Below are 14,981 nucleotides of genomic sequence, written 5' to 3' on the forward strand. Positions count from 1 at the left end.
TAGAAATCTCAATTGGCTGCCTTCAGGACTCAGAAACTGGGATTACCATCTTCTCCAATCATTAACCTTTTTTTTTTTTCTTTTGTTTCCATAGAAATGGAATTTCTTGGATTCGTGAGTTTAAAATTCTCACCCAGGGGCGCCTGGGTGGCGCGGTCGGTTAAGCGTCCGACTTCAGCCAGGTCACGATCTCGCGGTCCGTGAGTTCGAGCCCCGCGTCGGGCTCTGGGCTGATGGCTCAGAGCCTGGAGCCTGTTTCTGATTCTGTGTCTCCCTCTCTCTCTGCCCCTCCCCCGTTCATACTCTGTCTCTCTCTCTGTCCCAAAAATAAATAAACATTGAAAAAAAAAATTTTTAAATTCTCACCTTAATTTGGTAACATTTCAACCTTTATTTCTTCAGATATGTTTTTCTGCCATACTCTTTCTTCTTCTGAACCGTGCTCCTCGGTATTGCTTCTCACTGCGGCTCTGTCCTTCCTACATTTCTCCTCTGTGCTTCAGGTTGTATAATTCCCATTGCCCATTTTTCAGGTTCACTGATCTTCTGTAGTATATAATCTGCTGCTGTTAAGCCCATCCAATGAAATTAAAAATTTTTATTTTAAATAATATATCTTCATCTCTAAAAGCCATATATAGTCCTTTTTAAAAATTCTTTTACTGTCTCCATTGAGATACCTGATTTGTTTCCAAATTATTTCATGTTTTCCATTATATCTTTGCACATACTTATAAGAACTGTTTTAAAGTCTTTCTCTATTAATTCTACCATCGCTGTCAATTCTGTTTCTATTGACTGATTTGATCCTGGTTATGAGTTACATTTCCTTGCTTCTTTACATGTCTAATAATTTTTTATTGGTGCTGGACACTGTGTTTACCATGCTGTTGAATTTCTAGATTTGTCTTCTTTTTAAAAGTGCATTGTTTCAGCCAGCAGTTAATTACTTGCACATCAGCTTGATCCTTTCAAGTCGTATTTTAAAGCTTGGTTAAGATGGTTCTAAAGTAGAAGTAGACAATGTTTTTCTTTAAAGGGCCAGATAGTAAGTATTTTAGGCTCTACAGGCTATATTCAGTCTCTTGCATATTCTTGGTTGTTTTTTATTTTTTTATAACCTTTTTAAAAATGTAAAAAAAGAAAGAAAGAAAGAAATACTCTTTGCTCAAAAGCTATACAAAATGCGGCTATAGGTTGGATTTAGCTTGTGGGCTGGATGGCCTTTCTAAGGTCTCTGTTAAATGCCTGTTGTCAAGTCAGGGGCTAGTTAGTGTCTGAGATTTTACCCTATTTGCAAGCCGGTAATGATCGCCTAGATGCTGGCAGAAGACATGAGACTTCTAGGTCAGAGACAAAGGACTTTACTACTCACAGCATAGCAGGCAGCATGAGCTCCATGTTCTATTGGTTTCCCTTGTCCCTCAAACCTCATGAGGCAAATGCAGAGTGGGTCCAAGTGGATGTTACATACACCATGAGTCTGAATCACAGCTGTAGAATCCTGAGCTTAGAAAACCTCGTTTTATAAGATAGCTGCTAGCAAATCTGTCCAAACTTTGCCCTGGAAGGAGGTATTTTCCATTATCTTGGTCAGGAAACAAATTTGCCCTTTCTCCTAGAAGGTGATACCATACTTTCCAAAGGCTATTGACTATACAAATATCCTTAGCAAGATAGGGACAACGGTTGTCAGAAGACATGGAGAAATGTCAGGGAAGATTGTCTCTTAGCCCCCCCATGTTTATGAGGACCCTCCACTGGTTGGAACTCAAATGCTTGCCAGGTTGTGAAAGTGTTGCCCAAGTCTCAGATCCCCAGTAATTCTTTCTCCGAGTGCTATTCTTCTCCCAGTAGTTGTTTTGCCTGGCTTTATGAGGTCCTCCCTTATGCTTATGCATCATAATATTCAAACACTCGAGGTGACCCTTAGGCAGATTTCTGGAGCTCTGTCTCTGCATATCTTTCTCTTTTCCGGTACCCTGTTACTCAGATTGTGGTCACTTTCCTGAGTTCCAATCACTCTTAAAAACAGCAAAATCACTGTGCTGTGCTTGAGTTCTGCCTTTCTGTATGTTGATCCACAGAGAGCCTCCAGGCAGAAAGCTGGGGCACTCATGGAACTCATTTGTTTTGTTTCTCCCAGGGATCACAGTCCCATAGTGCTTGTTGTTCAACTTCTGAAAATGGTTGTGTTATATATAGCCTATTTTTATAACTGTTTATAGCAGGAGCAGTGGTCTAGTGCCACTTCCTCCATCATTGCCCAACTGTCTCTTTTAGCATTAACTTCTTTATATGTTTTGGAATTTTGATTTGCACAGTCACGTTGAGTGAGAGTTATTTCTGTCATCCTTTCTTAACCGATCTCCTATTTGATGACTATTTCCCACCTGCCCTTCTCTCCATTCCATGCCCCACTCTAGAACAAGACCTTAAAATGGCTTTAGAGGCCATTAATGCTCCTTATCCATATTAGGAATATGGCTGATCTAGTATCTAAGCCAGCTGGTATCTCAGTTCATTTGCTGTCTTGATGTTTGTCTTTTGTCCTTTTGCTTTTATGGGCCCACTGTTTCCCATAAATCCACAGCTCCAGGCAGTATGTTGGCAGTAGTTTCATTCAGTTTCTTATCATGAGGCTAGGGAAAGTCAAGTGACCAATCATTGCTGTTTGCCCAGAACTAAGGGGTTATCCTGGGACTTGGGATTTTCAGGGCTAAAACAGGGACAGTCCCGGGAAAACCGGGATTGTTTGCTCCAGTTCCTGGCTTTCAGTAACAATGCTGGCTTTGGTCTCCATCTTGAGTAGAGCATCTTAGCCCCACTGTTCCACCAGAGCTGAATTTCCAGTTGCCACTAGCAGCTTTAAGAGTCAGAGCCTGATAGGCTGCAGCATTAGCCCAGCTCACTGCTTTGCATTTTTGTTGTATTTCTGGTCCACAAAGATGTTTATCTTGTTTTTTGAGCCCCGCAATGACCTTTCAGTTTTCTCTTTTTCTATTGTATCTGTCATTACTGTGTGTTTAGAGTATACAGGATGAATTGAAGCATGAATTTACTGTGTCACCTTGACAGGAAATTCTGCTGATTCTTTTTCACTTTGATATTGTCTTAGTTTAGGAAATTATGTAATTTAACAGCCTGCTTTATTTACTGGATTAAAGAGTTTTTGAAAATAAGGGTTTTTAAATTTTAAACCCAAGTGTCTACATTTTATGCAAAACAGGATGCCTGGCTGGCTCAGTCCCAGGAGCAGGTGACTCTCAATCTCTGGGTTGTGAGTTCCAGCCCCACATTAGGTGTAGAGATTACTTAAATAAATAAATAAATAAACCTAAAAAAAAGAAATTATTATGCACACCAAGTTTCTGCAACAGTGTAAAACTAGTGCAGTAGCAAAAAATACCTCCTAGAGCAAGATAGTAGTTCACACTAACCGTTAGCTCTGCATGGAAAAATATCCCCATCACTCAGCTTTGGTCCTCTGTTTTTACTATTATTTTTTAGTTTATTTACTTATTTTTAGTAATCTCTGTGCCCAATATGGAGCTTGAACTCACAACCCTGAGATCAAGAGTCTCATGCTCTTCCGATTGAGGCAGCCAGGGGCCCCAGTTTTCTATTTTTAATTAAAGTGGTAGAAATGTATATGTGGCCATGCTAATTGAAACATTTAAAAACTAGGATTGCAGGCTTCTAGGTGCTCAGTCGGTTAAACATCTGACTCCTGATTTCAGCTCAGGTCATGATCTCATATCATGGTTTATGAGTTAGAGCCTCACATTTGGCTCGGCACTGACATTGCAGAGCCTGCTTGAGATTCTCTCTCTCCCTCTCTCTGCCCTTTCCCTGCTCACACTCCCTCTCTCTCTCAAAATAAATACATACAACTTACAAAAAATAAAAACTAGGATTGCATGGTATCATCTTTAAGAGCCGGTCTATTTATTTTTATTTTTTTTTAATCTTTATTTTTGAGAGAGAGAGAGAGAGAGAGAGAGAGAGACAGAGTGTGAGTGGGGGAGGGGCAGAGAGAGAGGGAGACAGAGAATCTGAAGCAGGCTCCAGGCTCTGAGCTGTCAGCACAGAGCCTGATGTGGGGCTTGAACTCACGAACTATGAGATCACAACCTGAGCCAAAGTCGAATGCTCAACCGACTGAGCCACCAGGCGCCCCAAGCCAGTCTATTTTTTTTTTAAATTTTTTTTTTCAACGTTTATTTATTTTTGGGATAGAGAGAGACAGAGCATGAACGGGGGAGGGGCGCAGAGAGAGGGAGACACAGAATCGGAAACAAGCTCCAGGCTCTGAGCCATCAGCCCAGAGCCCGACGCGGGGCTCGAACTCACGGAGCGTGAGATCGTGACCTGGCTGAAGTCGGACGCTTAACCGACTGCGCCACCCAGGCGCCCCAAGCCAGTCTATTTTTAATAAAAATAAATATTACTTGGCTATCAAAAAGAATGAAATCTTGCCATTTGCAGCAACGTGGATGGAACTAGAGTGTATTATGCTAAGAAAAATAAGTCAATCAGAGAAAGACAAATACATGATTTCACTCATCCATATATATGTGGAATTTAAGAAGCAAAACAGATGAACATAGGGGAAGGGAAGGAAAAATAATATAAGATAAAAACAGAGATGGGGGTGTTCCTGGGTGGCTCAGTCAGTTAAGCGACTGATTCTTTTTTTCTAACTTTTAACTTTTATTTTATTATTCTTTTGAATTTTCATTTCTATTTTAATTTAAATCCGAGTTAGTTAACATATAGTGTAATAATGATTTCAGGAATAGAATCTAGTGATTCATCACTTATATATAACACACAGTGCTCATCCCAACAAGTGCCCTCCTTAATGCCTATTGCCCATTTAGCCCATCCCCCCACCCCAAACTCCACCAGCAACCCTCAGTTTGTTCTTTGTATTTAAGAGTCTCTTATGGTTTATCTTCCACTCTTTTTATATTATTTTTGCTTCCCCTCCCTTATGTTCATCTGTTTTGTATCTTAAATTCCACATATGAGTGAAATCATATGATATTTGTCTTTCTCTAACTTATTTCACTTAGCATAATACACTCTAGTTCCATCCACATAGTTGCAAATGGCAAGATTTCATTCTTTTTGATTGCCAGGTAATACTCCATTGTGTGTGTGTGTGTGTGTGTGTGTGTGTGTGTGTGTGTGTGTATGTGTGTGTATACATACATATACCACATCTTCTTTATCCATTCATCAGTTGATGGACACTTGGGCTCTTTCCATACTTTGGCTATTATTGACAGCCATATGTTGGCTTTGGCTATTGCTGCTACAAACAGTAGGGTGCGTTGCCCCTTCGAATAAGCATTTTGGTATCCTTTGGATAAGTACTTAGTAGTGTAATTGCCGGGTTGTAGGGTAGTTCTATTTTTAATTTTTTGAGGAACCTCCATCCTGTTATCCAGAGTGGCTGCACCAGTTTACATTCCCACCAATAGTGCAAAAGAGATCCTCTTTCTCCACATCCTCTCCAACATCTGTTGTTGCTTGAGTTGTTAATGTTAGCTATTCTGACAGGTGTGAGGTGGTATCTCATTGTGGTTTTGATTTGTATTTCCCTGATGATGAGTGACGTGGAGCATTTTTTCATGTGTCTGTTAGCCATCTGGATGTCTTCTTTGGAAAAGTGTCCATTCATGTCTTTTGCCCATTTCTTCTCTGGATTATGTTTTTTTGGTGTTGAGTTTGATAAGTTCTTTATAGATTTTGGATACTAACCCTTTATCTGATATGCTATTTGCAAATATCTTCTCCCATTCTGTCAGTTGCTTTTTAGTTTTACTGATTGTTTCCTTTGCTGTGCAGAAGCTTTTTATCTTGATGGGGTCCCAATAGTTCATTTTTGCTTTTGTTTCTCTTGCCTCTGGAAATGTATTGAGTAAGAAGTTGCTGCAGCAGAGGTCAAGAGTTTTTTGCCTGCTTTCCCCTGTAGGATTTTGATGGCTTCCTGTCTTACATTTAGGTCTTTCATCCATCTTGAGTTTATTTTTGTGTATGGTGTAAGAAAATGGTCCAGATTCATTCTTCTGCATGTTGCTGTCTGGTTTTCTCAGCACCATTTGCTGAAGAGACTGTCTTTTTTCCATTGGATATTCTTTCCTGTTAAGCAACCAATCTTGATTTCAGCTCAGGTCATGATCTCACGGTTCATGAGATCAAGCCCCGCATCAGGCTTGATCAGGTCAGCAGCACGGACCCTGCTTAGAATTCTCTCTCTCCCTTTCTCTCTACCCCCACCTGCTCACTTTGTCTCTGTCTCTCAAAGTAAATAAATAAGCTTAACACACACACACACACACACACACACAGGGAGGCAAACCATAAGAGACTCTTAAATAAGGAGAACTGAGGGTTGATGGAGAGGAAGTGGGTGGGAGGATGGGCTAAATGGGCGATGGGCATTAAGGAGGGCACTTGCTGGGATGAGCCCTGGTTATATGTAAGTGATGAATCATTAAATTCTACTCCTGAAACAAATACTACACTATATGTTAGCCAACTTGAATCTAAATTTAAAAAATAATAAAGTAAATATGTGAGTTAACTGCTCACATTACAGTATCAAGTATTTTCTGGGAGGTAATTTAGTAAAAGCTATATGATTCATTGTTTCATTTGTTTGTTTCTTTGTTAAAGAAACTAGTTGGAAAAACACCTTGTTTTGGTATTTAAAAGTATCTCCGTAGGTAGCTGGTGTGTGATTCCTGACTGATGGTGTGTACAAGTTATAAAATGAAATGAAGAGCTATCATTCAGTAAGAACACCCTTTGCTTATTTAACCAGGACTAAGTAGTGTTGGAGCAAGTTCAGTGCTAAAATTAGACATTGGGGGAGGTCCAATAGCAGCACAAGTTATAATCCTTTAGAAATCGTAGTCTCTTGGTTCATATCAGGACACTGCAATGTGAGAACATAATCACTTATGCCATATTCTTATGAGACCATTATACCATGGCTGTTTCCATTACAGAACAGTAGAGTTACCAAAGCTACGATTACTTCTACCTGAAGCTTGGTTTTTATTTATTTATTTTTTCTTTTTCGCTTTTCTTTTATATATGAGAAGACCCTTTGAGAAGGATATGTAATGTCCTCTTGCTCTGGCCCCATGATCCCTCACAAATAAAATATGTTGGGAAGCATGTATTTAGGTGAGCATTGTGGACTGCATACTAGAACCTAAGGGTTGTAGAAAATAAATGGGAAAGGTAATGTGATAGAGTGGAAAGAGAATAAGTCTTGGGGTCAGATACACCTGCCTATGAATCCCATCTCCACCATACTCTCTATAACCTTGGAGAAATCACTTAATTTCTAAGGGCCTCAGCTTTCTTATCTGGTTTTAAAATTTATTTTAATTTTTTCTCTTATTTTTGAGATAGAGAGAGACAGAGTATGAGCAGGGGAGGGCAGAGAGAGAGAGAGAGAGCGGGAGACACAGAATCCGAAGCACTCTCCAGGCTCTGAGCTGTCAGCACAGAGCCTGACGCAGAGCTGGAACTCACGAACCGTGAGATAATGACCTAAGCTGAAGTTGGACACTTAACCGACTGGGAAACCCAGGCACCCATCTTATCTGGTTTAAACACACACACACCGCCAAAGCAGAAAATGTCAAGTCCTGAGAAAACGTCTCCCCTGTTCCCCTACTATACCACCTCTATTAGGAGAATTTAAATAGCTAGATAGAATTTATAAACTTAGCCTTTTCTTTTCTTTAATATTTTTTAACATTTATTTATTTTTGAGAGAGAGACAGAGTGCAAGTGGGGGACGGGCAGAGAGAGAAGGAGACACAGAATCTGAAGCAAGCTCCAGTCTGTGAGCTGTCAGCGCAGAGCCCCATGCGGGGCTTGAACTCACGAGCTGTGAGATCATGACCTGAGCCGAGGTCGGAGGCCTAACCAACTGAGCCACCCAGGTACCCCTTGCCAGGCATTGTGCTACACAGTCTCTTATTTACTCTTACACACCCATGAAGTCCTGGAACTCAGAAAGGCTTTACATGTGTCTCTAAGTTGTTTGCCTACAGGTATGTGGCCAGAAAGTAACCGAACCATGACTAGAACCCAGTGCTCTTAACCACTTATATTTCAGCCTCACCAAAATCAAAATCTCATAGAGGTTTTGTAATTTCACTTGTAATGACAGACCATTAGTTTCTCACCATATTTAATTTTTTGTGAACAAATTTGTTTTTGATGCATGTATCAGTTTGTTAAGGCTGCCCTAACAAAATACCAAAGACCGAGTGACTTAAACAACAGGAGATTATTTTCTCACAGCTCTGGAGGCTGAAAGTCTGAGATCAAGGTGTTGCCAGGTTTGGTTTCTTCTGAGGCCTCTCTCCTTGGCTTGCAGATGGCCGTCTTCTTTCTGTGTCCTCTCATGGTCTTCCCTCCCTCTGTGTTGTTTGTGTCCTAATCTCCACTTCTTATGAGAACACTAGTCATTTTGGGTTAATGACCCCATTTTAACTTAATTACCTCGTTAAAGGCCCTATCTCCAAATATAGTTACATTTTGAGATCCTGAGGGGTAAGTCTTCAACATACGAATAATGATGCATTTGTAGCATAAACCATGTGATACCAAATAAAAAAGAAAATAACCCCTATATACGGTTTACTGTGTGTCAAACACTGTGTAAAAACACTTTACACACGTTCATGTAATCCATATGGGGTAGAACTATTCTTATCCCTATTTGTTACTGAGAGGTTAAGTAGTTGGTCCAGAGTCACATATAAAGTAAATCGTAGGACAGGATTTGAATCCACACAGTCTGATGCCAGAGTCTGGACTCATCCACTATATTCAACTGCTCCTCTCAGCAAAAAGCATCCCATTTGGAACAAAGAAACAGAAAACACAGTAATCCGTATTTGAGGTAAAATTATGATTAACTTCAAAAGTTTGTACATGTTTAATTAGCAATTACTAAGCTATTATATACGAAAAATAATGAAGCAGCTTTCATTTATTCTTCTGTTATGGCACAGTAATAAATCAGAGTCACTTAGAAAATGGCAAAGAAAATTCTTGCCATCTACTTGGTGTAACAGTTAATTAATACGAAGTATTTTTCTTCTAAATCTTCAAAAGCAAATAGCATGTGCATGAAGTATTAATATTTGAAGACCTAGCACACATCTGCCTCACTTTTGGTTTTTCTCCTAAGTGGGCATCATTCCTGCTTTAAGCCCATTTTACTGAAGCAAAAAAAAAAGGAGCTGAGTTCCTATCTGGAGAGGTTTGGTTCAGAGAGAGCAATGCACTCTTCCAGCCACTGAACTAAGTCTACAGAAGGCAAGAACTTGGAGCCAGAAGTGACTAGGAAAAGAAATTATGAACTATCCCCATCCCCTTCCAGAATCCCCAACAGGAAGGAACATTGGGCTCCCACTGCACAAAGGAACGGGATTTGAGCCAATTTAGTTGTGTCTCAAAGGACAGCATTCCTCAGCTCACATATGGTAAAAACCCAAAATAAGAAAAAGAATAGATTTGAGGTTAAGAAACGCTGCCGTGGTGCTTGCTTTTAGTGTGCCAACAGATGCTATTACAGTTTGACGACTGGCAGGATTTCCAAAGATGAATTAATGAAAATTTACAGAGCCCTCAAGGCCACGTTCTAAGCTGGACATAATCAAATATGAAAATGAACAGCGGAGATACTGTGATGGCTGTTCAGGATTGTAGAGGCCACTGCTGCCAGGAGTTATCACAACAAACTCCACAGAGAAAAGGTGGATTTGATAAGGGCCTTGAGAGATGGGGTAGGATTTGCTGGATGGGGCAATGTGAAGGCGTTTTAGCCTGAGGGCAGCAACTGGGGCAGGGAAGCCAGAATGAGGGAAGCATGTGGGAACAACGGAGAGACATCCTCTCTTCGAACAGACAGATCTGAGGGACTTATGGAACAGATTTTAGGCTCAGACAGGGGCCCAGCTTGAGTATGACTTCATGCTGGAGGTCAGCATTATTATTCTGGTAGTTGATCTGTGCATCGAAGTTATCTCATTTTTCCTAACATGTTTATAGGAACACATCTCAACAGAACTAAGTGCTTTGCTTTAGTAACATGTTTGTTTTCTTTGAGGCTGCTCAGACCACAACAACATACTCCAAGGACTGCTGTCCATTCTGGAGTTGTGTCATGCCTCGTTGAGCTGGGGTATCAGGCAGCTGATAGAGCCCTAGGCCTCCCTAGACTCAGGCCTCACTGTGGACACCTGGAGTGAGCTTGCATGGTTCTAAGTGCCTGACTGGAGCTGAGAGGACAGCACCCTACCTGCAAAGGCAGATAGGCTGAGGAATGGCGTCACCTTTTAGAATTGGTGACATACTTTCTGTCTGCATTTTATAAACCCTATGAGGGAAGAGCTCTATAGAATTTTGAGAACCCCCACCCCTGGCCATCTTGTGGTTGCAGAAAGAAGTTTTGGTGTCTCACAGACCTTTATTTGACTTCTGACCCTCCTGTGTGACTTTACTAAAATTTATAAGATTTTTATTTATTTTTAATGTTTATTTTTGAGAGAGTGCACACGCACACACACACAAGTTGGGGAGTGGCTGAGAGAGAAAAGGAGACACAGAATCTGAAGGAGGCTCCAGGCTCTAAGCTGTCAGCGCAGAGCAGAGCCTGATGCTGGGCTTGAACCCATGAACCATGAGATCATGACCTGAGCCGAAGTCACCTGACTGAGGCACCCAAGCACCCCAAGACTTTTATTTTTTAATCTGTAAAACAGCCCAGTTACTAAGCAGTTACTGTTAACTCTCCTACTTTTCTTTTGTGAATTCTCTCAGTCCCTGACATTCTTGAGGAACTTCTTTTGATTGTAAATGCTCTCTGCTATCAAGAAGGTGAAAACTCTATGGTTTAGGATGCCTGTGGATCCTGAAGAAAACATGGGGGTGGATGGGGCTGGCCTGCCCTATCCTCCCGTCCCTGTGTTTATTTCCTCAGGATAGGATTTCAACCACAGCCAGTCCTTAGGATAGCCCAAAGGGTCCAGAGTTCTTGGAAATCATCTTGCGGGGCTCAACTATCCTTATTTGTATTGAGTTTAAAACAAGAAATAATGCTTAAAGCCATTATGTGCCCTAAAGCATATGAAAATTAAAACTACATGTGTCAAAGCATTTTGTGAGTAGAAACAGTCGGGCAAGGCCATAAACTATCACATTACTACATTACTACCATTTCTACTGTTCAAAACTCCAACTACAAGCTTGTCCTTGGAAATTGCTACGTAATTTAGGTGTACCCAATTGTGCTTATAGCTAAGAAGTACATAGAGTTTGTTGGTTAGTATTTTGCCTATATTTGAATCCTAAAAATAACCACCTCATGAGAACAAAGTGAGCTTTGTGAAGAATATATTACAGTTGGTTAGAAATGGAAGGTACGTTTTTCCTATCCCCTCTTGCCTTTCATTTCTAAACACATTTGCCTCTACTCTGAAGCAGGGGAGGCTGTTAGAGCAGCTGCAGCAAGCAGCTGTAGAATCTTCTGTGTCATCTGCTCCCCTGCTTTGCAGACGGTCCCATCCTCCGCCCCCAGTTGTCCTTTCAAAATGGTGCACTGCCCTCTTCCTCCCAGTGCCCCACCTGAGGCCTGGCTCTGTCCCTGCCGTGATTTCAGGGGACTTTGCCTGGTGTCCCCTTGCCGTTACCATTCTTTACGGTAAAAAACAAACAAACAAACAAACATTTCTATCACATGGAAAACAACAGAAGGAAAAAACAAAGTCCATCAGCCAACACATAGCCACTTGCTGCTGCCCTCACGAGCTCTGCTTGTCATTTCTGGTGGTGCTTTTTTCAGTGCGCTACCATATCAGTTTACTATAAAGCTACAGTCGTACCTGTGCATGCAGATGCCAGATGATCATGACTCTTTGAGGGGAAGTCCTCCACAGGATTACCTGGAGAGAAAAGGTTTATTCATCCCATGCACAGTAAACAGCTATACCAGAGGTCTGTCCCTGTAACTTTGCACAGAGTGCTTGGGGACTGTCTGAGCCACTGCTAGCATTGCACTTAATGCATAATAAACCGTTATAACCAGGAGCCACAGAACTTCTTTTTCTTTCAGAGTGTAGTTGAGCATAAGCTTCTAAGGTAGACTATGGGAGCTAGTGTGGGACAAGTTCTTTTGCATAATATGTTAAAGTAATTTATGTTCCATGGCTTTTAGGGAAGAGCCAGCTCATTTTGACTGGTCCTTTTAATGTTTGATTTTGAACACTTAGAAAATGGGCTTGCATTCTTTCTCTCTTTTTGAAAAAAGCTATTATGTAGTTTTAAAACATACATATTTTAGACCTCAGGCAATATATTATCCAAATAGTAATTTAAAACAAAATATTTTTAATACAGTTGATTTATAACACATTACATGCACGAGCGTAGAAAGCAGGTAAAAACAAATTATATGTTTTATTTTACTACGTTGGCAACAGAATAGTCTGCCTTACAAAGCAATATAAATCATCTTTTACACTGTTCTCTGAAAGTAATTTGGGGTTAACAAAATCTAAATTGCACCTGTCAGAACTGCCAGTAATATCTTCAATTTTCACTGACTCTCCCTTCTCTCCATATCTTTAGACCAAATGGAGAACTGGAACAGTTTCCACAAAGAAAAACAAAGGTGAAAGAAAGGGAAGGACAGGAAGACTTTATAAAGTTTCTTTTGGGTATGTAAGAGGATGGACACTAGTGTGAACGGGGTGTAAGTCCACAGGCAAAGTATACCTGAAATAGGTCAGTGCCCACGAACAGACCAGATAGGTGGGTGTGGTACGTGCATGTTCCAGACCAACGATCTTCTCACTTAAATATAGCAGTTTCACTGCCTACCAGTAAATATATTATGCTTTATGGGGAAAAAACCTCCCACTAAATTGCCTTCTTTTTTTTTTTTTTTTTCCTTTCTTTCTTTTCAACGTTTTTATTTATTTTTGGGACAGAGAGAGACAGAGCATGAACGGGGGAGGGACAGAGAGAGAGGGAGACACAGAATCGGAAACAGGCTCCAGGCTCCGAGCCATCAGCCCAGAGCCTGACGCGGGGCTCGAACTCACGGACCGCGAGATCGTGACCTGGCTGAATTCGGACGCTTAACCGACTGCGCCACCCAGGCGCCCCTAAATTGCCTTCTTAAATATCACACCACACAATAAGTTTTTCTTTGTTTAGAAATGTAAGAGGAGGGGTGCCTGGGGAGCCCCACACCGGGCTCCATGCTGACAGTGTGGAGCCTGCTTGGGATTCTGTCTGCTCCTCCCGAATGCATGTTCTCTCTCTCTCTCTCTCTCTCAAAATAAATAAATGAACTTTTTAAAAATCTAATAAAAAAGAAATTTAAGAAAGAAATGTAAAAATAATGTGAATTAACTAGAACTGAGAATAAATACTTTATGAAGAATAGATAGGAAACTAGAACAATTAGGTCTCGGTTGGCCTGGGCCACCTGTGAGAATACAGAAGCTCTGAGCTGGAAGGATTTGATTAGGCCTCTATAATTAAACTCTTATATCTCCTTAGTAACATCCCAGTTAAGTAGTCATTCTGCCCTCTTTTTAAATACTTAGGTGTAGGGGCACCTGGGTGGCTCATTCCGTTGGGCGTCAGACTTCGGCTCAGGTCACAATCTCACGGCTTGTGGGTTCAAGCCCCGCGTTGGGCTCTGTGCTGACAGCTCAGAGCCTGGAGCCTGTTTCAGATTCTGTCTCCCTCTCTCTCTGCCCCTCCCCTGCTCATTCTCTGTCTCTCTCTCTCTCTCTCTCTCAAAAATAAACAAACATTAAAAAAAATTTTAAATACTTAGGTGTAGGGATACCCAAAACTTATTAGTACAGCCAACCTCAAGTTCTTATTTATGGAAATATACTTAACTGTACCTGTACCTTCATTTGATTCTTATTCTTCCCGACTTCACTCCACACAGCATAGATCTAATCCCTCCTACAACTTTTCAAATATCTGAAGACAATCATCATGACTTAAAGTGTTCTTTAACTGAGCCATCACTAAGACTTGTCTCCTAAACCAGTCACAGTAGGAGCTGTATTCATCTACACCCCTCAGCCACTGAAAGAGCCTCATCCCTAGAGAAGATCGGTGGTGGTGCTTCTCAGTTGATGAGTCTGTGATGTGGTTGTGTTGATGAGTTACTGCTGACAACACTGGAGCCAGACAGGGGAGAGCTGAAGCCTAGAGAGCCTAGGAAGAGCCCAGAATTTTAATTAAGTTGATGGCAACAAAGGCAGGCATTGTAATGTCCCACCTTTGCGGAAAAAACCCAGACACAAAAATTATTAATTCATGTCATTGACATTCAACCAGTCCTATAATTTGGAGGTTAGGGTCTTGAGCTCCAATTCTGCCAGTGGTCAGTTGCATGGCCTTGGGCAATCCTCCCCACCGTTTTGGAGTTCCCTCTATGATACACAAAGGCCTATGCCTGCTTTTCTGCCTAGAAAGTGGCCCCTTCACCTGCCCTCAGCTCAGATGTCATTTCTCCAGGAACCCTAGCCTGACTCGCACCCCTACCCGACCCTGAGACTAAGCCTCTGTTTGCCCTTGTCCCTTCTGCTCACCTCTGTTATAGTACTTACTTCATTGTGTGTTGATAACTTGCTTCCTGTGTCTACTGTACTGGAAATTCTTTAAGACTAAGGACTTGGTGGGTGCCTGGGTGGCTCAGTCGGTTAAGCATCCAACTTTGGCTCAGGTCATGATCTCACAGCTCATGGGTTCGAGCCCCACATTGGGCCCCATATCAGGCTCTGTGCTGATAGCTCAGAGTCTGGAGCCTGCTTCAGATTCTCTGTCTCCCTCTGTCTCTGCTCCTCCCCTGCTTGCACTCTGTCTCTCAAAAATAAATAAACATTTAGAAAAAAAAAAAAGTTTTT

At 41.3% G+C, this 14,981-nt stretch overlaps 1 protein-coding gene across 8 annotated transcripts in view; it reads left to right on the forward strand.

Annotated features, from left to right (window-relative positions):
• The window catches only part of LOC147581148 (uncharacterized), a 116,552-nt gene that overhangs the window by 38,854 nt on the left and 62,717 nt on the right, over positions 1-14,981 (forward strand). Inside the window, exon 2 of one of the 8 annotated variants that reach the window (XM_086707616.1) lies at positions 12,673-12,761. The exons of the other annotated variants lie outside the window; for them this stretch is intronic. Coding sequence (XP_086563742.1) covers positions 12,673-12,761 — 89 coding nt within the window. The remainder of the gene's footprint in view (positions 1-12,672; positions 12,762-14,981) is intronic. 8 annotated transcript variants of the gene reach the window in all.

This window comes from Puma concolor, chromosome B2, assembly GCF_028749965.1.
Source record: "Puma concolor isolate L17-30 chromosome B2, mPumCon1.1.hap2, whole genome shotgun sequence".
Classification (NCBI taxonomy): domain Eukaryota; kingdom Metazoa; phylum Chordata; class Mammalia; order Carnivora; family Felidae; genus Puma; species Puma concolor.